General features: G+C 32.2%; 1 protein-coding gene across 2 annotated transcripts in view; it reads right to left on the bottom strand.

Moving 5' to 3' along the window:
• Positions 1 to 16632, bottom strand: part of LOC147074215 (putative peptidoglycan muropeptide transporter SLC46) — a 45982-nt gene extending 29350 nt beyond the window's left edge. For both annotated transcript variants that reach the window (XM_085943581.1, XM_085943580.1), the window contains exon 1: positions 15310 to 16632. In XM_085943581.1, coding sequence (XP_085799707.1) covers positions 15310 to 16288 — 979 coding nt within the window. In that variant the 5' untranslated portion in view covers positions 16289 to 16632. The remainder of the gene's footprint in view (positions 1 to 15309) is intronic.
• Positions 16633 to 21390: the final 4758 nt, after the last annotated feature.

Below are 21390 nucleotides of genomic sequence, written 5' to 3' on the forward strand. Positions count from 1 at the left end.
GTAAACTGCAATTGGTAAGTGTTTATATTTTTTATACATAGATACAACAATTGAAACAATATAACAACAACAACCGAACTATACCTTAACATTGTTTATTCGTTTTTTTTTTATTTAGTGAGTAGTTACAGTTGGTGACATCTCTCATTAGTTAATATTAATAAACTCCCAACATATTGCACAACGAGAAAACTATTGTTTACGAGAAATGACATTATAATACGCTTATCTACCGAATGTATTAATCGTATTTACAACGGGTTTTTTTAGAAACACTGCAAATATTCAAATTATTCAAAATATTATGTTTTTATACTTCATCATTTACTTAGTAGGTATCTAGGTAATAAGGTTTTTACCCTTTCTTCGTGTAGTTACTACTTACTAATGATTAGGTATAATTTAAACATTTCTTATACAGTAAATAATAGATTGATAATTGTTTTGGTGTAAATAATAAATTTTAATGCAGGTGTCTTGTAATATTACCCTTTCAAACATATAAGTACCTAATATCATCCCAGTGTAAATGTTTGAATGGACGCAAGTGTATTTATAAATCATAAATGGCAAAATACCGTGTACATATTTCTATACTCTAAGCATATACTAATAATAAATCAATCGTAGTTGGAGATCATTGATTATTGCGACTATTGTGCTTGAATGAAGTCATTATGAATAATTGTATTAATATGTATATTTATCTCTATATATATAAAAATCTCGTGTCACGATGTTTGTGGTCGAACTCCTCCGAAATGGCTCGACCAATTTTTATGATTTTTTTTATGTATATTTTTTAGGTATGAGAATAGGTCAACAAGTATATTTCATACCGCTAGGTGATAAGGGTATGTCAATCCAGAAAAGTTTTCTTTTATTTTTTTGACAATTTTTTTTTGTATTTTTTTTATTATTTGACATAAAAAAATACCTATAACCCCAAATTTTCACCCTCCTACCCCCACCCTCCCATTTTTCAATCGCGATTTTATTATTTTTGTATGAACAAATTTAGCCGTCGTTCGTATTTCAAACAGAACGAAATTATTTATGTTGTTGAATGACAGGTGGTGCTACGTCCGAGAAGAATTCAAGAGAAGCGTCGCGTCATTTTCACATTTCATTCGGCATATCACAACGCAGTGCGTGCAAAATTTGTACGATTTATTTTAATTTATCTATTTTTATGTGCGTGTATTACAGTGCACAATGCCAGCAAGACGCAAGGGGGGCCATTTGGGCCGTTGAACGAATAAAGCAACAAACATGCAAAATAGTAGAGCAGAAAGAACAGACGAACAAATTCAATAAGATAACAAAAACGTGCGTGTAAGCATGTCGCAATTGCGTGCATCTCAATCACAAGAGGCACGAGCTGAACGAAATCAACAACGAAAATTGGAACGGAGCCAAGCGCGCCGGTTCGTAGTTAACACACGCAGAGCGAATGACCGACAACGCCAACAAGTACATCGAGCATTTAAATCCGCTTCGTTCCTTCGTCACGCATTCGAGTACGAGCCAGATATTGAATATTCCGCTCATCCAAAAGTGCTGATTGGTGCTATGGACAAAGAATGTCTCCATTGTCATGCGCTCAAATTCAAACATGAGTCAGCCGGGATGTGTTGCGCATCAGGAAAAGTGCAACTACCAGAAATTGAGATACCACCAGAACCATTGAACGGCTTGCTCATCGGCACGGTTCCAGATTCAAACCTGTTCCTGAAGTCCATTCGCACATTCAATTCATGCTTCCAAATGACTTCGTCCGGAGCAACAGAAATAGTTCACAATACTGCGGCAAATGGTCAACAATTCCATTCTACGTTCAAAATCGAAGGCCAAGTATACCACAAAGTAGGCCCATTGCTGCCAATGCCAAACGAACCACATACATTTTTACAAATCTACTTCATGGGCGCGGCGGTGAGAACATCAATCATGTGGATGCACGTTGCGGCTACAATAGCCTCAATTCGCCTAATGCCAGGCGCATCGTCGGTGAACTGGACGCCCTGTTGAATGAGCACAATGAATTATTGAAATACTTCAAAGCACACATGCACGAATTGCGAAGTGACAATCACGCTATTGTCATTAATCCTGATAAAACACCAGCTGGAGAGCACGTACGTCAATTCAATGCGACTGTTGTTGACGACATTGCTGGAATCATGGTTGGCGACCGCACATCGACGCGAGAAATCATGATTTGAAGAAGAAACAATAATCTGGAGTTCATCGCTGACACACACCGTTCATAGGACGCTCTCCAATATCCGCTAATTTTCTGGAAGGGACAAGACAGATATTGCATAAACATTAAACAACGAGATCCTGTCACAGGTAATTCATTCATTATGAACATCATTACTCATTTTGAATTGAGAAAATGAATGGTTGATGTTTTTTTGTTTTTATCGGCGGTCATCGTCTACAGCTCTCTATTCCTCTTTCTGTCATATATCCCATCCCGACACACTTACGATATATTCGTTATTTTTTATTTAACAACCAAAATATTCACTAGAAATAATTTATATGGCAGAACAACGTTTGCCGGGTCAGCTAGTATTTGTATATAAAACCAGATCAAATGTTTCTTATACACATAAATTTTGCGTGTAAACAATGGATTAGTTGATTTGAAACCTTTAGTAAGTAGGCATTATTGAAAATACAAAGATGGCAATACCTACCTACTTTAACTTTTACTATAGATAAATGCTGTTATTTAATTCATTTAGGATATTAATGATTTTTATAGATAAGTACGTAGTAGCGTAAAGACCCAATGGGTTGGGCGAATGGCTAACAAGTGACAACATTCTTTGTAAAAAGTTTATTTATTAATATAATTTCCATTCAATGGAGCCCAATGTATCGCGCTATGGAGCAAAAATGTTAATTATTTAGCTAGTTCCAGTACAAGCGATTGTTTAATACCTTTCAGACTTGTTAATTGATAATTTTAACAATAATGATGCACTATAGATTTTTTTTTGTTTTTAATACAAGTAAATAATTTGGACAAAACTTAAAAATAAAGCAATTATTTTTATCCTTTTTAATTATTATATTATGTATCATAATATGCATTAAAGTTTCTAACATAAACGAAACGCGCATTCAATATTGGCAATATTCGAAGACACTAAACGGGCTTAGTATTTCTTGCGTTGCTGGCTTCAGATTCTTGGTCGATGGTGACTGGCTTTCGCATATCTTATTACTCAGTTCTGTGGTATGACCTATATATATTTAATATTACATATTATTACACATTATTATTAAACATTACATATTATTATTTATAAATCATGTATGTGTGAATACTTAGTAAACAGAATACAGTAGGTACCTAGCTAAATAATTAACATTTTTGCTCCAAGGCGAAACACATTGGGCTCCACTGGAATGGAAATTATATTAATAAATAAACTTGTTGCGAAGAATGTTGTCACTTGTTAGCCATTCGCCCAACCCATATAGTATAAAAAAAACAAATCAAATGTTCTCCTACACATAATTTTGCATGCGGACAGTAGACTAATTGAATTAAAACTTATTGTAAGTAGGTGTTATTACTACAATAAAAAAAGATTATAACTACACGAAGAAAGGGTAAAAACCTTATTACCTAGATACCTACTAAGTAAATGATGAAGTATAAAAACATAATATTTTGAATAATTTGAATATTTGCAGTGTTTCTAAAAAAACCCGTTGTAAATACGATTAATACATTCGGTAGGTAAGCGTATTAAAATGTCATTTCTCGTAAACAATAGTTTTCTCGTTGTGCAATATGTTGGGAGTTTATTAATATTAACTAATGAGAGATGTCACCAACTGTAACTACTCACTAAATAAAAAAAAAACGAATAAACAATGTTAAGGTATAGTTCGGTTGTTGTTGTTATATTGTTTCAATTGTTGTATCTATGTATAAAAAATATAAACACTTACCAATTGCAGTTTACTCTTTTTTTTCCTTCTCCTCGAAATCCTGTATAATTTCTTTACACAAACTCACCCACGCATTTTGTTTAATTATTTTATTGCTATAGTCTGCACACTTATAGTTCCAAAGACATGGGTGGTTTTTGATCGCCACAATAAATGAATCCGTGTCACAATCCATAACGTCTTAATCACAACGTAGTCTGAACTAAACTAATTGTTATTTAGTTTAAGTAAAAGAACTTTCTATAAAAGGGTTAGCGAAAAAACAAAAATGGTAGGTATTTGGTATTTTTTTAAAACAAAGCCGTTTCAAGAAATCTGGCAGGACCGACTTTTGAAAGCTGAAATTTATGGGGGCGCGTATTAAGAAATTTTACTGATTAACCACATAATTATGTTCAGAAAGGCCTAATAAATTTTATTTACCAATGACAAACTCATGACCGGATGAGTGGGTATTTTTCATTAAAAAAATGGTTCCATGACAAAACGGGACAGTGACAAAACAGAACACCTGGAGAAAACCTGGCTGTTCTGTTTTATCATGTTCTGTATTGTTATTGTTGTCGAAGTCATGATGAATTGTTTGCAACCAGAAAGATTCACTTGAATGCTTAATGCTTATTTGGACTATGTCTGCATTTGCGTATAGCTAACAAAAATCCGCATGAAAGTCATTAAAAATAATTTCTACACTATGAAAATATCATCAAATTAAAAAACGCTTTCGATATAATATAACAGAATTCTATTCCAAATCAAGCAATAGTGGAAAAATAAATATAGGTAAAATGGTAAAAAAGAAATACTTAATAATTATGTAGGTAATGTTTACATATTATATTTTTATATTTTATTTTTCTTAGTTCGCCACTGGCGACAAAAAAAGTTTTTTTTTAATTTTTCGGATAGTGCAATAAATAAATTCTTGTTTTTCGAACACAATAAGGCAATTGTATGACATAATTTATTACTTTAGTCCGAAAAAATTTAAAAAATCTTCCTTCTTTCTTAATTAGTGTCATCAAGAATTTCACAGTGGCGTTAATGCAATGGGGAAAACAGATATAATTTAATTAAAATATTTTATAGGTTTTTTGTATATAATTTGTTAGAACAATGTAATATATTATTATACCTATTGTATCTTTTATTAAATAAACATTTAAAACATATTATTCATAAACATTTGAAATATCTCCCCTTAAAATCTGTTCATATTTCCAATAGAATAGTATTGCTTAGAATTCAATAGCTACATATTAAAAAGATAGCTATTGTAATGAGACTATATCAGGTAATTTCGTGTTAGTGTACCTACTAATATTTCAATCTATTTTTTATGAAAGGTGTTTTGAATTCATAACTACCAACTTTTTTTGAATATGTAATTGAATATGGTACTGTAGCGGCTAAATAGATAAATTATCTAAATTTTATTGTCAATTAATCGCAACTAATATATTATAACAAAAAAACAATAATTAATATAAATATACTTGTACCTATTAATACCGACAGAACTGTCTGCCTTCAGCAAACGGCCCCTCTAGGGTACGAAAAGACCGGATCATCGCCCTCCAGTCTATTAGTCAGCTGGTCTTGAATAAGTAAGTAACCCTCCTCCTAGCTACCATTCAAATATAATAATAATATTAAATAAGTAGTATTAATTATAATAATATTAGTCAGATCTCTTTCTGAACATTCTGTCTGAACTCGGTCGATAGTATTGATGATGATGGTATATAATAGGCTCAACAATAGGTAATTTTCAAAACGCTTTCGATATAAAACAGTCCAGCTCCAAAAGAAGCAATAGTGGGAAAATAAATGTAGGTATAATGCAATATTATGTACTGATTTTATATTGATTTATTTATCCTTGTACGCCACTGTAATGAAAGATAAATACTCTCGCAGCAGGGTGCAGTTTCAAAAAAAGGCGTTTATGAATCCCCTTGAAAACCGTGTTTTCTCTTGGACAGCATCGTCGAAATATTGACGCATTTGACACGCATTTAAAACGCAATCGGCTCGCAAACAAAACGCAAACGTCGTTTGGCGGATGAATCCGAAACTTCGCTTTGCCGTGTGCGCGCAGCCTGACATGGGCAATTAAATTTGAGGCTACTCACTGCAAAATCAGCTATCTCCATAAAATTCAAAAAAAAAACAGCTACCATACAATATAGAATATTCAAACGTAATTCTGTATAGCATAGTGGCGAAATGTGGAGGTAAGCTGTTAAGATCCGCCATAAATAGTGCACATTAAACTTTGTCAGTCATGCGTAGAGTTGGGTTTCGGGAATTTCCCGACGGAAATTCTCGAGAAATTTTCGAAATTTTCCATCCCGAATCTCGAGAATTGAAATTTTCAACATATCAGGAAATCCCGGATCTCGAGAATCTTTTCTCGGGATTCGGGATTTCTTTATTATCAAATGTTAATTGAAAAAAACGATTTTCTATATTAAAAAAAGTGGACAGAAAATTCAAAACTTTCAAAGACTGATAAGCCAACGTCGACTCAAAATGAGCACAATTTGTGCAACATCAGGGTATTTTGTGTCTCAAAAGCGTATGCGATTGTCAGATGCACCGATTGACAGTCTGTGTTTCCTACTTCTATTTTGTTTGTCTTCTTACATAAATAAAAAAAAAATCATATTTTTTTGGAATTTGTCTGTTTTTACACTGATTTTATGATGTTTACAGTTGTTTTTAAATTTCCCGATATTTCGAGAATTCCCGAGAATTTTTTTCTGGAAATCCCGAATCTCCAGAATTCAAAATTTTATCATTTCGGGGAATCCCGAATCTCGAGATTGAGATTTTCTCGTGAAATACCCAACTCTAGTCATGCGTATTTGTTTTCATTGAAATAAGACGACAATTTACAGATGGTATTGGTTAGTTTTTTAAATTCAGTTAAACCCTGCGAAAACAAGTCATAATAGGTAATAGTAAAAAATACTCGTTTATCTATAAAGTATATAAAATTATGCAATTAAAAAAATAAATCATACATAACTTTGGATATTTTACAACGTTTTTATTAGCTCGTATTCTTGTTTGTCCGGTGGTTGTTTGTCCAGTACAAATCTTGCAATTGATTTTTAACTAACTTCCCGACTAGCTAGACATTTGAAACTTTTACTATATATCAGAACACGATGCCAATGCATTCTTTTAATACGTTTAGCCATCTTTAATCAGAATTGAATTCATTTTCAGTTAATTCTGCTTTGTATGGAAAGTTATTATTGTTGGTTGCTAAGGGGGTCCTAGCAAATAAATTATTAATATATACGTGCGTTACTATGGAAATGTCAAAATGACATTTCAGTATTCTATATTTGTTTGTTTGTTTGTTTTTTATTTACTTCATATCGAGTACAAGTTTGAGCATATTGAGCATAATAATTCATCAGGAAATTTAAAAACGTTGTATATAAAAAGTTCTTTTTATCTTGTAATTATTATAGATAGAACCATATTATTTTATCTATTATAGTTTGGTTTGGATAGAGCATAGTGGATTTAAAAACTTAACCAACATATTGTGTACTATAGTGTATTCCTAATTCAACGAAAACAAATAAGTATGAATGAAAAAGTGTGCACAATTTTGTCGTATCGCCCAAAGTATACTAAAACTTTTATAGTTTGGTTTAGGCAGCGTTTAATTGATTTTTAAAAACTAACCAACACCATCTGCAAATTGAAGTCAATGAAAACAGATACGTATGACTGAAAAAGTTTAGTATGCAGTATTCATATCAGATCATAAAACTCATTTAGTGCTAACACCGCGACTGACGCGTTTGGAGTAGTTGGCCATTATATATAGTTAGCGTGTTATTTAAATGTCGTAATTAAAATGTTAGCAGTGATTGTGAACAGTCTACCTCCGCCTTCCGCCACTACAATAAATTTAGTGACAGAATAAGTTACATTTGATAGTCAACGAATGATAATAATGGTAGAAAGAATAATTATTTAGGTGATAATAAAAAAATACGAGATAAAAAGAACTTTTTATATACAACGTTTTTAAATTTTCTGTTGAATCATATAAACTTGACTTGACTAGATTAAACAATCAAAAATAAATGTACTTGATAGAAATAATACTGAAATGTAATTTTGACATTCATATTGATTTCCATAGTAACGCACGTATATATTAATAATTTAGTTGCTAGGACCCCAGACTCCTAGCAACCAATAATAGTGGATTGGATTACGGATTTCTTCCGAAATAACTTTTCATACAAAACAGAACTAACTGAAAATGAATTCAATTCTACTCAAAGATGGCTAAAAGTATTAAAAGAATACATTGGCATCGTGTTATGATATATTCTAAAAGTTTCAAATATCTAGCTAGTCGGGAAGTTAGTTAAAAATCGATTGCAAGATTTGTACTGGATAAACAAGAATACGAGCTAATAAAAACGTTTTAAAAAATACAAATGCTGTGGTTACTGAGTTTGCCACTAATATGTCGTCAATTGTATCATGTGTTACGACCGAGAGTGTGCAGCTATCAATAGTTATTAATAATATTATGTATTACGATTTGTTTAATGTTTTTAATTAATGGCATTTTTTTTTACTTTCTCCTTGAAATTTTATGATAACTTTTAAAAGTCATAAAGATATAAAAGTCACACGTAATTATTAACAGAAGTCAGAAATAAAGATTCATTCTATTTCCAGATATTTTACGAATGAAGCACAATTATTGCGCTTTTTTCATTCAGGAGCACACACAAGGAGGGGGGTTTCACGCCCGGACCCCTCCAATGTATCTATTCTGTACACAAGGCGTCTATCGGGGGCTATCGACGGTTGTTTAACATATTTATGTATCAAGGTATTATAATTTATTGTTACAATAAGTTGGCCGTCTGAACTGTCAAAACTGTCTATCTCGCTCTAAAAGGTAACACAGCGAAGAGAGGTGCTGTTAAAAAATAGCACTTTTTGACAGTTCAAAATATACAGTGGCGAATGAAGATAACCAAATACCTGACTCCAGACCATTACACTCGTCAATTTGTGACTGGTCATGGTGGATTCGCTGGCAAGCTCTTCGAACTTGGACTTGCAAGCCGTCCGACATGTCCATGCGGAGGGGAAATACAGGATGCCAACCACATCATATGGGATTTTCTGAGTATGTGCTCCGAACGGGAGGAAATGCTCATGTCGGTTCAACCAGCTGTTGGGCCCATCGGCCCGTCCGACCTGGTTGCTACTAAGGCCAATTATCTTGCTTTTAAAAAAATTGCGGCGTCTTACTGCGGGCGTGAAGATCTCTTCACATACATTTTGCTGTCCGTATGATTAGCTTCGTTCTTTTGATTTAATAAACAACGTTACTTCATTTTCTTTCTTTTTAGTAATCCATGTGCTATTTCTCTCCCCGGCACTTTGCATTAGAGTAAACTCAGTAAACTCAGTCAGAGCTCACTCTGAGGGTAGCAACCTAAGTCTTGGGCATTTTCTCCCAGGACAATCCCAGTCCAATTGATCCAGATGCTTCACATCACCAATTGAAGGGTCCCGTTATACTCTCGATTAAGACCGAGGGCGGTGCGGGGCGGGTTTGGTGGATGACTTATAACTTCAGTTCCGACGGTTAACTTATTGTAACAATTAACCGCCTCAATACATAAATATGATAAACTACACTCGGTAGCGGCCGATAGCAGTGTTGTGTATAGAATAGATGCGCTGGATTGTGATGTATTGTGGTTTCATACAGGTAACCTATAAATATACCAGGGGTGCCCACCTTTGTTTTCTAGGATCGACTAGTTGGAAAAAATATTTATGGCGATCGACTAATATCACTTGTAATTATATCATGCGAGAACAATAAAACCCCATTTTCTATAATTATTCAAATATGTATTTTGAAAACAGATATTTTATACATATAAAAAATAACGAAACAGAAACATCGAATTAACGACAATAATATAGGTACTTAAGTAATTTTATTACGTCTTTCACATCTAAAAAAATTAAGTAGGTACACATTAATTGTAATTTCGACATAATTACACAATTTACCTACCTGTATATCGAATATTAGAAATTTTGTAGTAGCCAAGAGATGCAATCCTTCGCCAGGAAACATACTTAAAATAAATTCAATACAATATGAATTATCATTTAATTACATCAATAATCAAATCACATCAAATTGCGTCGCACAGCCATGTATTTTAAAATTTAAACACCCTTGAGGAAAATAGCGCCGCAGGTGACTTTTTTACTATTCGAGAAAATTTGTGGCTTATGTTTTTCTTACTTAACTGGTCGACCCGCTACGCCGGGCTCCCCTCAGGCTAGAGCCCTGCCAGACCCCTGCTGGTGTATACTGCAATGATAACTGATAAAATTGGGTACTGTTTCCTCATTTTTACATAAAGTAATAAACCCAACATGATTCCCAACCATAGCATGAGCTCCATTAGTCGTTACCGATACTAGTTTATGAATAGGAAATCGAGTACGATTAATAGGTATACGACTTAAATGCATTAAATATTTATCTTCTCTTTTGGATCGTTCTTCCATTGGTAAAACTGTTAATAATTCTTCTGAAGCAAACATGTCTTTAAAAACCAATCGAATAAAAACGCATAGTTGTGCAATAATCTACCGACTCGTCAAATTGCAAGGATAGGAATTTACATTTATTTTATTAATGTTTTCCTGTAGAATTTCTTGCAAGTTCTCATTACTTGTGTTCTTCGCATGAGTGTATTTCTTAATAATTATATGTAAGAGAAGAGATAGGAACTAGTAACTAGTAGATTATAAGAGCTGGAACATGGCTAGTATTGACTCGTTTGAACAAGAAATAATAGTACAATTAGGGATTCCAATCCCGGGATCCCGAGCTATTTTCGATACCTTTGAATCCCGGGATTGATAAACTTAATCCCGGGATTTCGGGATTGATTTTTTTATCAATTTTTATGGAACATAAGATAAAAGCGAACAGAAAAAAATACTTTTAATAAAGAATAACTACATTAGAAATAAACTGAGTTTGAATCAAGTTTGATTTATACCCATGTGTAAGTTGCCGATTCATTTTATTTTTTCACATAAATTATTAAAAATGAGAAAGATTGGAAAAAAACAATGCTTCGCAGTTTTAACAAAGTAATTCCACCATGACCTCATACGTTTTACGGCAGTTTCATATTTGGCTGACTAATTAGATTTATGAAGCGGAAAAGCCATAAGTACGCCATGATTATTTGGTTTACTATATTAAATCTCGCTAATCCATTCATTATGTCTTTACTATCAGAAACAGCAATCTCATATTAAATTCACATTATTATTTATATATATAATAATATTTACTCCATTAAACTTATTTATTTCCAAGATTGAACGTAGATATACAATATTAACAATAAATATCTTAACTAGTATAAATTATACTAGATTTATTTTTGACCGATTTTATCAATGTTATGTGTAAATATAAAATTTTTATATTAACAATGGAAAAAAATGCCAATCCCGGGACCAGTCCCGGGATCCCGGGATTGTCAAATTGTAATCCCGAAATCCCGGGATCAGAATTTTGGCTCGGGATTGGATTCCCTAAGTACAATAGTATTGTTATGTCCGCGATCGACCAAAAATACCTTTACGATCGACGCACTGGCCATCCCTGCTATATATCATACCTACTGACTTTGAAAGCTGATGCATAACAGGAATGTATATTTTATAAAATACACTTATTTGTAATACATTTAATTTGCGATTTTTTTATAATTTAATTCGAAACAAGAAAGGGTTTATAATTATGTAGTTTTGCAAATCAATATGTCAGGCAATCTGGGATCGGATTTTAATAGGTGAATCACGAGACCACTCGTTTGAGAAAAAATATGCTTGTAGAAAAAGATTTGCTCAGGCTTTGTATCTTAAGATGGCGCTGGATATTGTCAACTGGTCCATTTGAAGTGGACGAAACCGGTTTAGTGTATTATTATACTGAGACTTACACCCTAGGTGGCCGCGCGGCTTAAGCGTTGGACTATAACGCCGTGGGTCCCAGGTTCGAATCCTGGGTCTGGCAAGTACACATATTGTTTTTCAATTTGTGTCGGTCAGGGTATGGACCTAATAGGTTGAGCAAGTGGCTGACATCCATTTCTCGTAAAAAAACAAAATCTGTTAATACGAGTACAAACCTCTACTCTGTGGAGGCTCATATAATATGATCCTATTAGGATCGGACATGGTTGAAAGAAAAAGAAACTGAGTTGAATTAGTACATACTACGTATTTAGTTTAATACAATTATTTATTTCCATAAATAATATTTTTTTTTCGACCATGTACGATCCTAATAGGATCATATGGGCCTCCACAGAGTGAAGGTTTTGTATTAACAGATTTTGTTTTGTTTGTAAGTGTCAAAATATACTATTTTCATTGGATTTTAGGACGAAAATGTAATAATAAAAAAAACATCCGGAGCAGTGGAGCACCACAAATTTTCGGTGCTCCGAGTAAAATCCCATTGCTTCAGTGCTCCGTGCTCCTGCTCCGAGCTTCGCTCGAACGCTCTTACTCAAATAATAAAAACTGATTTTGATCAAAAAGTTTTTTTTTTTGTAAAATTTGGATTCATTCAAAAGGTCGCAATCGATGGCAGACAAGGCCGCTGGTTCCAACTCCTGACCTAGAGCTTATACCATTATCTATGCAAATATTCAAAATTTAAAATGTTTATGTAAAGCAGACGATAGCAATGATAAAGATTATGAGTATATAATTATCAAGTTTACGACCTACTCTAAGCATTGGTTATATCGTATTGTATCATATTTTCTTAATAATTCTATCTACAATCCGACGTAGATAAGTATATTATCTATAAATAGTCTATCCAGTGATGGCGAACCTATGGCACGGCGAATGTTTTATTTTGAAGAGAAAAAAATACCCACAATAATTAAAAAAAAAATACTTACAAATAAATGTAAAAATATAAAATTAATAAATAATGGCAGTCATGCAAATTTTAATATTATTTTTCCCAATAATATTTACCAATCGATACGCAAACGAAAACGTTTAAATTCAAGCATAAATGATAGATCGCATTGTATGAAAAATTGCAGGCAAACACTCTTCAAGAATAAACACGTTTAACGGCCCACGTGCTCCGCGTAGGTCAAAATGGAGCTTTTATGGTATTTCCAAACCATGATCCTGGACATTCCTTAAACGTTGTAGGTAATCTATTTATATAATTTTGAAGCCTTATTATCCTTTATATTTATTTAAAACATTTGATGACTGCATAAAGTATTTTTATTACATAAAATAGTATTCTTTTCAACCTGTCGATCTAATGTTTTAGAATATAGTCATATTTCAGTACATCCATGTGCAGTGGTGTTAAGATTTTTTACATTTATTAATTTTTAAAAGCATTTATAAAACCGTTAGTAAAATTTATGTTGACATTATTATAGTGCAATATTTACGATAAAAAATATATTTATAATCTCTGTGATCCCAAATTTGACAAGAATTAGGCATTTTATTATTCAAAAAATGGGCAAGATTAACACATTTGAAGATAATTCTAAACATAATGATTATAAGCTATGTCTATGACCATTCAAGTGTGATAAACATCCGACGATTAATGATTGTTGTATAATAATTTTAAACTAAGAATAAGGTAGTATTTTTTTGAAATACGCCATTTCTTTTGAAAAAATATACTAATATACCAATATGCAATATTACTAATATATTAATACTAATAAATACTAATATATTAATATACTAATATACAAATACAAAATATACTAACATATAATATACAAAAGGAAGGAAAAGTCAGGAAACAAACTAAAAATAATTTTAAAATAAGATTCTACTCGTCAAATAGCGACTTTTTTACTATTAGAGTAAATTTATGGTATGTGTTTATCTAATCTAACATAACTGGTCGACCTGTCACACCTAGTCTCCAGGCTAGAGCCCAGTCAGCCCCCTTTGTAGTTTTAAGGGTAACATGTAAATTGTACGTAAAACATTTCACCGTAGCACATTTCGTCATGAGCTTTATTATCGGTAAGAGATGACCCTATACTATACGGTCTCCAATTTTATTAGATTCAATTTTACATAGCTAATTTTGGAAAAAATCATGAATTCAATAATGAAAACCTAACCTAACCTATCAAATAATCCAGTAAGTATAACGGCTATTTAAAAAAAAGTTAAACTTTAATTATAGTTTGTTAATTTATGGCTACGGCCGTATGTTGTAGCTTAACCACTAGGGAATGACAAAAGAAATGGCATATTTCAAAAAAACACTACCTTATTCTTGGGTCAATAATTATTATAAAGCAATCATTATTCATAAGATGTTTATCACACTTGAATGGTCAAAGACATAGCTTATAATAAGTATCTTTAGAATCATCTTCAAATGTGTTAATCTTGCCAATTTTTTGAATAATATAATGCCTAATTCTTGTCAAATTTGGGATCACAGAGATTATCAATATAATTTTTTATCGTGAATATTTTACAAAAATTATCTCGTAATAAATTATAAATTTAAGCGTTTAAAAATTAATAGATGTAAAAAATCGTAACACCACTGCACAGTTATGTACCGAAATATGACTATATTCTAAAACATTAGAGCGAGAGGTTTAAAAGAATACTATTTTATGTAATAAAAATACTTTATGCAGTCATCAAATGTTTAAAATAACTATAAAGGATAATAAGGCTTCAAAATTATATAAATAGATTATCTACAACGTTTAAGGAGTGTCCAGGATCATGGTTTGAAAATACAATAAAAACTCAATTTTGACCTTCAACGAGCATGTGGTTGGACTCGCTGGCATTCGGAGAGCGAACGTCGAGGTGTCAATACGTCAATTTGTTTCGTGATGGCGACGGGGGTATTAATTCTTAAATCGTGTAAAGATGACTAAAAACGATACCCATTTACTTGAAAAAGAAAACATGTCAATGAATATATTATTATTGTTACTAATAGAACAATAAACAGAACATTAAATGGACACATATTATATTTCGTTCGGCATGCGTCATTTGCACCCGCGACCCGCAATCCGCGCATCGCCTAGCCACGATCTATTTAGATCATACCTCAACTGAGGTATAGCCTTAAGGGTGGCACTTTATCTAAGGACGTCAATGGTGTGTGCATATTACTAAGTAATTTAAATTATACCTATATTTAAATCTCTTAAAATATATATAATACTTTACCATGTATTGGTCCAGTGAGAAAGACAAATATTAGAAGCAGCAAAAACACCCTCAATCTCCCAGTTCCGTTTCTCCGTTTGAAGGCGACCATAATGGTATCTTTCACTGACACTGGATTAAAAAGATCAACGCAAAAATTAACACGATCACTTTTGTCTAAATCCTTTTTATTGTCTTTGATACGGACAAGTCCATAAAATATACCAAAAGAATACATCATGATTGCTATAGAAAACACTCCGTAATACCCTAATTCCCTGGTTAAAACTCCACTAAGCGCTGTTCCAATTGGTGCACCAACAGTCACGAAAACATTCAAAATACCTATCCTAAATGTTCTTTCTTTAAGGCTGGTTATCTCTGCCATGTAACTAAAAGTCGCCATGTATAATGTAGCCCATCCTCCTGATAATGCGGGTGGAATAGCTTGCCAGACTCCAGCCACTTCCAGAGGCCACTCCAGGAAGAAATACGTACACAAAATCAAACCAATACTCGATACAAGTTCTCCAACCAATGGAAATACCATCAGATTCCTCCGCTTTGCATTACGATCACTCCAGGCTCCTATAAACAGAAGCATGATTCCTGGAATAAACGTCTGGAGTGGAATTTTCCACGCCATCATATTCGCAACCAGCGTTTGAACTTGGAGTTCTTCCGCTGTTAAATTCCCTACGTCCTGATTGATGAGTTTTGTGCAGACTTCATCTCCGTAATCCTCACTGACTCTGCAAGCCTTTTCCAGGTTCATATTCAGAACTGCAAGACTTGACAACACTAACGGAAGAGTGTAACATAATACAACTGGCTCAACTGTTATATTCCTCACCACTCTTAGGATTTTTTCTCCTAAATTCAATTGTTCAGTTTCAAGTATTGCGCCTTGCGAATCTCCCACGTTTGAGAGATCTTTTTCAGACGTCATAACATCATCGGGATTTGATACGACGAATATTTTTGATTTAGACGTCTTCATTTTTAGTTTAAAAATATCAGCGACCCTCTAGGAGAAATGGCCAAACATTCGTTATGTTCGGCTAATAACTGCAGTGTGTTTGAACAGCGAATTCAAGAACGGCCAGTTTAGACACGCGTAGAAAATTATCGAACAATGACGAGCTCAGGTAATAACCACTGCATTTTAACATTTATATGCGAATGTTAAATAATCTTTTAATTATTAGTGACACCTGTTAGCAATGAAATTATTTACATGATTGTTATCAGTTTTTCGGTTTCATTGATTTTTTTAAAAGAAATGTAGCACCGAGACTTATTTTTATACAATACTCGTTGTGTTTTCACTTAGGTAATTTGAGTAATACTGAATCTCGATATTTTTAATTCCTTCCATGTCACCGTTTTTTTATGTCTCGCTATAATCAGCATACAGAGCCGGCGCTAGGGGACAGAGCCGCATTATTTATTATATGGCTCCTGGATTGTAATTGACGTTTTGTTAATTTACAAAAAAATGGAAGTTTGGTATATACAATTTATTATTTTAATAAACAAGTAAGCTTTATCCATAGGGTACAATATTTAGGGAAGTAAACAGTAGGTATTGCTTAGTTAGGTTAGGTTAGTTCCATGAATAAACATAACGGTGACAAAACAGAACAGTGACAAAACAGAAAAGCGATAAATAGAACTATGACCTTTCAGGAAAAATATAAAATTTAATATTGAAATTGTCATTTCTCTATATTATGTTATTTATTTATTTAAGAATACAAAACATTGTGGACATAACAAATCTAAATTCAAAACGTACACAACATGAGATTTACATTATAAGTCAAACATTACCCTCACAAGAGAGAAGAAGAGAATATATTATAATAACATTGAAGTTAAATTCCCTCCGCCAAACCCGCCCCGTACCACCCTCGGTCTTAATCGAGAGTATCACGGGACCCGTCAATTGGTGATGTGAAGCATCTAGGAATTGGCCTGGGAGTGTCCTGGGAGAAAGTGCCCAAGACTTAGATTGCTACGCTCAAAGTGAGCTCTGACTGAGTTTATTGAGTTTACTCTAATGAAAAGTGCCAGGGAGAGAAAAAGCACATGGAAATTACGATACGGTAATATATAATAACAATAATATGTTGTATGTTTAGATTATTAATAAAGGTTTTCAATTATATAATTTGTGCATTCCTAATCGCTGGAAAGTCTAAATTAAATAGGACCAAGTTAGGTATATTTCGTTTTAATCAATCTAAGATGTTCAAAATGCTTGGGTGACTAGGTACAACGAAATAATGAGTTTAGTAATTCTGTGGAGGAGTGCATGATTATCAAAATCAAGCAGACAAATTGAGGTTTTACGCTGAATAGCCAGTTATTAAATATTAATATATATTTCGTTTCTTAACTTAAGTTTTATAAATATTTAATTAATAATCAGATACGACAAAAATGAATGTTTTATTTTTCCCCTGGCTGTTCTGTTTTGTCACCGTTCTGTTTCTTCATTTTCTGTTTATTCATGCTCTTTTTTATCATGTTCTGTTATATCATGTTACTTTTTGTCTGATTAATAAATAATAAAAATATAAAAGCCATCGCCATGGATCAAAGCTTCGAAGCGGGTCACTTTGAAACGGTCAGGCCATACAACTCAAGTATAACAAAGCATGTCAACTACCCTCAATATTAAATAATACACTCTACTTATATTTTTTTATTCCCAAGATTTAAGAAAGTAATTCCCAAGATTTAAGAAAGTAGTAAAAAAGTAAAGATTTAAGAAGTAAGTAAGTAAGTAAAAGTAACATACATAATTAAGAAAACACTTCTGAGAAAATATATTATAACCAATAGAAAAAATTAAGACACGCAGCAGGAATCGAACCTGAATCCCTCGGGTATTCCGCCCATGCACATAATTATACCACTGTGCTAAAGCCGTCATACTTAATTGCGACAAATTTTAACTAATGGGTTTTAATACACTCTGAAGTGCTTTTCAAATATAGCTACTATTAGCGATCGGCTTTTGTATTTTAAATCAAAGTCGGTAAGTATTAATTTAATTACTAACCGATGTCACGGATCACTCAAAGATGTTTTGTTGTAACTTACTTGAACTTGCTAATAATTTTTAATTAACTACTTTTTAATTCAACGAATAATAATTCACAATACTATGTACGTTTAATACACTTTACATTTTTATTGTTATGGCCGCGATTACACGTACTGCCAGCATTCAATCCATGCACGTGTAAACGGTAAAAATCTTTTAATTTTATTGGATCACTTTACTTTCATACATATAAACGTATAAGTGTTTTGCCACAGCGGATTTAATCATTAAAAGGGCTACATTAATTATTATGACAGCTGATATAGAGTAAGTTTTGTTTCTATTTTTTTCACCACGTTTGTTTGGCTGCGTATTGTTACATTATGGTCTATGGACGTCCCTCAGTTCGGCCAACACCACACTCAGAGACGTCCCTAGGCAGCGCTAAAATGCCACTCTATTTTTATACAGTATTTTTGGTACTGTTCGGTTATGAGGAATACAGCGAAAAACAAATTTTGAAAATACCCGATATACTGGATTATTTGTTAGTTTGGGTTAGTTTAGGTTAGGTTAGGTTGGGTTAGGTTAGGTTTGGTTAGGTTAACCTAACAAATAATCCAGCATATCGGCTATTTTCAAAATGTGTTTGCCGCTTTATTCCTTATAACCGAACAGTTTGTTATCCTTTCATGACTCCAATATCTAAGAAATATGTTGTATGGAGACATTATTAATAAAAAATATAAGTAGGTACCACTAAAACATACAAAATTAAATTCAACTAAAAAATATAATATAAGTTAGACACTATTTACCCAAATCACCAGAGCTGAGGTCTTATTTGGTGGATATTTCTGACATATTTGGTTTGTACCATTCAACAATACACAGATTTATTATTTTCACAGCATTTTTACTATGCTAGTATGTACCTACAACGCTTAAAATTTTTTTTAGCTATTTATATACACCAAAATAATTTTCCTCGATTTGCCGCCCTTCGCGTAACTGCCGGTCCCAAGCAACGCTCAATCTGCCTACCCCCACGGGACGTCACTGACCACACTTGTTCAAATATAATTATTGTTTATTATTTATTAACACTTCGAAAAAATTCGCTGACGAATATTTTTTGTTATACCAGCTGTAACTGAGATAGGTACAGTATAACTGTGACAAAACTACTAATTTTCTGAAATGTTTTCGACATTCGGCTTTTTGGTTTAGGGAATTTCAGTTTCCTTTCATGAATAGAGAATTAGTGATTTCTCGACTTATTTCATTTCTCGGAATTCGAGAACTCTCGAAATCAAGAATATATTTTGTTTTCTCGAGAATTTTCTAAATTGTCGAAATATCAACATTATTACAAAATTACTTCTTCTGAAATTCTATTCAGAATGAAAGTCGTGAGCTCTTTTTTAATGTTTTTGGCTAATCCACTTTTTTTGTACTGAGAAAATTTAAAAAAAAAACGGTTCAGAATCAGTTTTCTTCACCGATAAATCAAATTTTCTTAAGAAATTCCATTAAAAATAGGCCGCTTGGTTAAGTGACGATTTCTCGATTTTTCGAGAAATGAAAATTCTCGAAGTTTCGAGAAATTAATTTCTTAATATTCTTGATTGGCATTTTCTGATTATGTTATGTACCTATGTAGGTAGGTACTCAACAGGTGAATTGAAATTATATTAAGTATAAAAATATAAATGCGTATTGAAGTTGAAACTTGAAATCCTTTTTATTCATATATTATAAAAAAATATTAAAGCTATACTTCAACTGTGGCATGGTCTAAAAAGATCTTGACTAGGCGATGCGCGGATTGTGCAAATGACGCGAGCCGAACGAAATATAATTTGTCATAAAAATTCAACATGCGTCCTTTTAATGATATTTATCATTATATTCCTAATAATAATAGTATATTCATTGACATGTTTTCTTTTACAAGTACATGCGGAACGTTTTTTAGTCATCTTTCCACGATTTAAGAATATATTCCTCCGACGCACTCACAAAACAAATTGACGTGCTCACACCTCTATTGTCAGTATCCGATTGGCGACGACTGCGAAATTTCGTTCCACCTACTGTTGAAAACTATTTGCCGTTTCACTAAAAGGGGGAGAGACATGCCAGCAGAGAACCTAGCGGGAAAATACGAAGCTTGCAATTTGAGATTTTTTTTGATAATTTACAATTTCAACTGTATTAATTAATAAATATGTAGGTATCTGAAAACATTAAAAAGATTTTTATTTTAAATTTAAAGATAAACTTACAATTGTAAAAAAATGTAATAAAATTTGTATTCTTAGAAGGGTCACATCATATTATTACATTATATTTTATGGCCATATTAATTATTAAAATTTAGTTTATTAAGTTTTAGATTTTTTGTCGTTTAGATTTTTGACTAATTCATCGTTTTAATATTTTTTATATTTATTTTATACACATTTATATTTTTATAAAAATATAAATGTGTATAACTTGAAATCCTTTTTATTTATATCAAATTTTATTTTAAGCATGGTCCCAATATTGAAGCTCGATTCGATATAAAAAAAGGATTTCAAGTTATACACATTTATATTTTTATAAAAATCGATGTTTTTTAAAATAAATATAAAAAATATTAAAACGATGAATTAGTCAAAAATCTAAACGACGAAAAATTTAAAACTTTATAAACTAAATTGTAATAATAAATAAGACCATAAAATATAATGTCATAATAAGATGTGACCCTGCAAAGAATTCAAATTTTATTACATTTTTTACAATTGTAAGTTTATCTTTAAATTAAAAAAAAATTAAAATCTTTTTAATGTTTTCAGATACATATTAATTAATTAATACAGTTTAAATTGTAAATTATCAAAATAAATCTCAAATTACAAGCTTCGAATTTTTCCGCTAGGTCCTCTGCTGGCGTGCCTCTCACCCTTTTCAGATAAGTAGGTACATATTATTATTTATTAATTAATACATTTTAAGCTATAAGTTTCTCAAATTTATATATTTTTCTGTTATGTGCC

This window comes from Rhyacophila brunnea, unplaced genomic scaffold (genome assembly GCF_057557595.1).
Source record: "Rhyacophila brunnea isolate RB1 unplaced genomic scaffold, BYU_Rbru_1.0 scaffold_16, whole genome shotgun sequence".
Taxonomy (NCBI): Eukaryota; Metazoa; Arthropoda; class Insecta; order Trichoptera; family Rhyacophilidae; genus Rhyacophila; species Rhyacophila brunnea.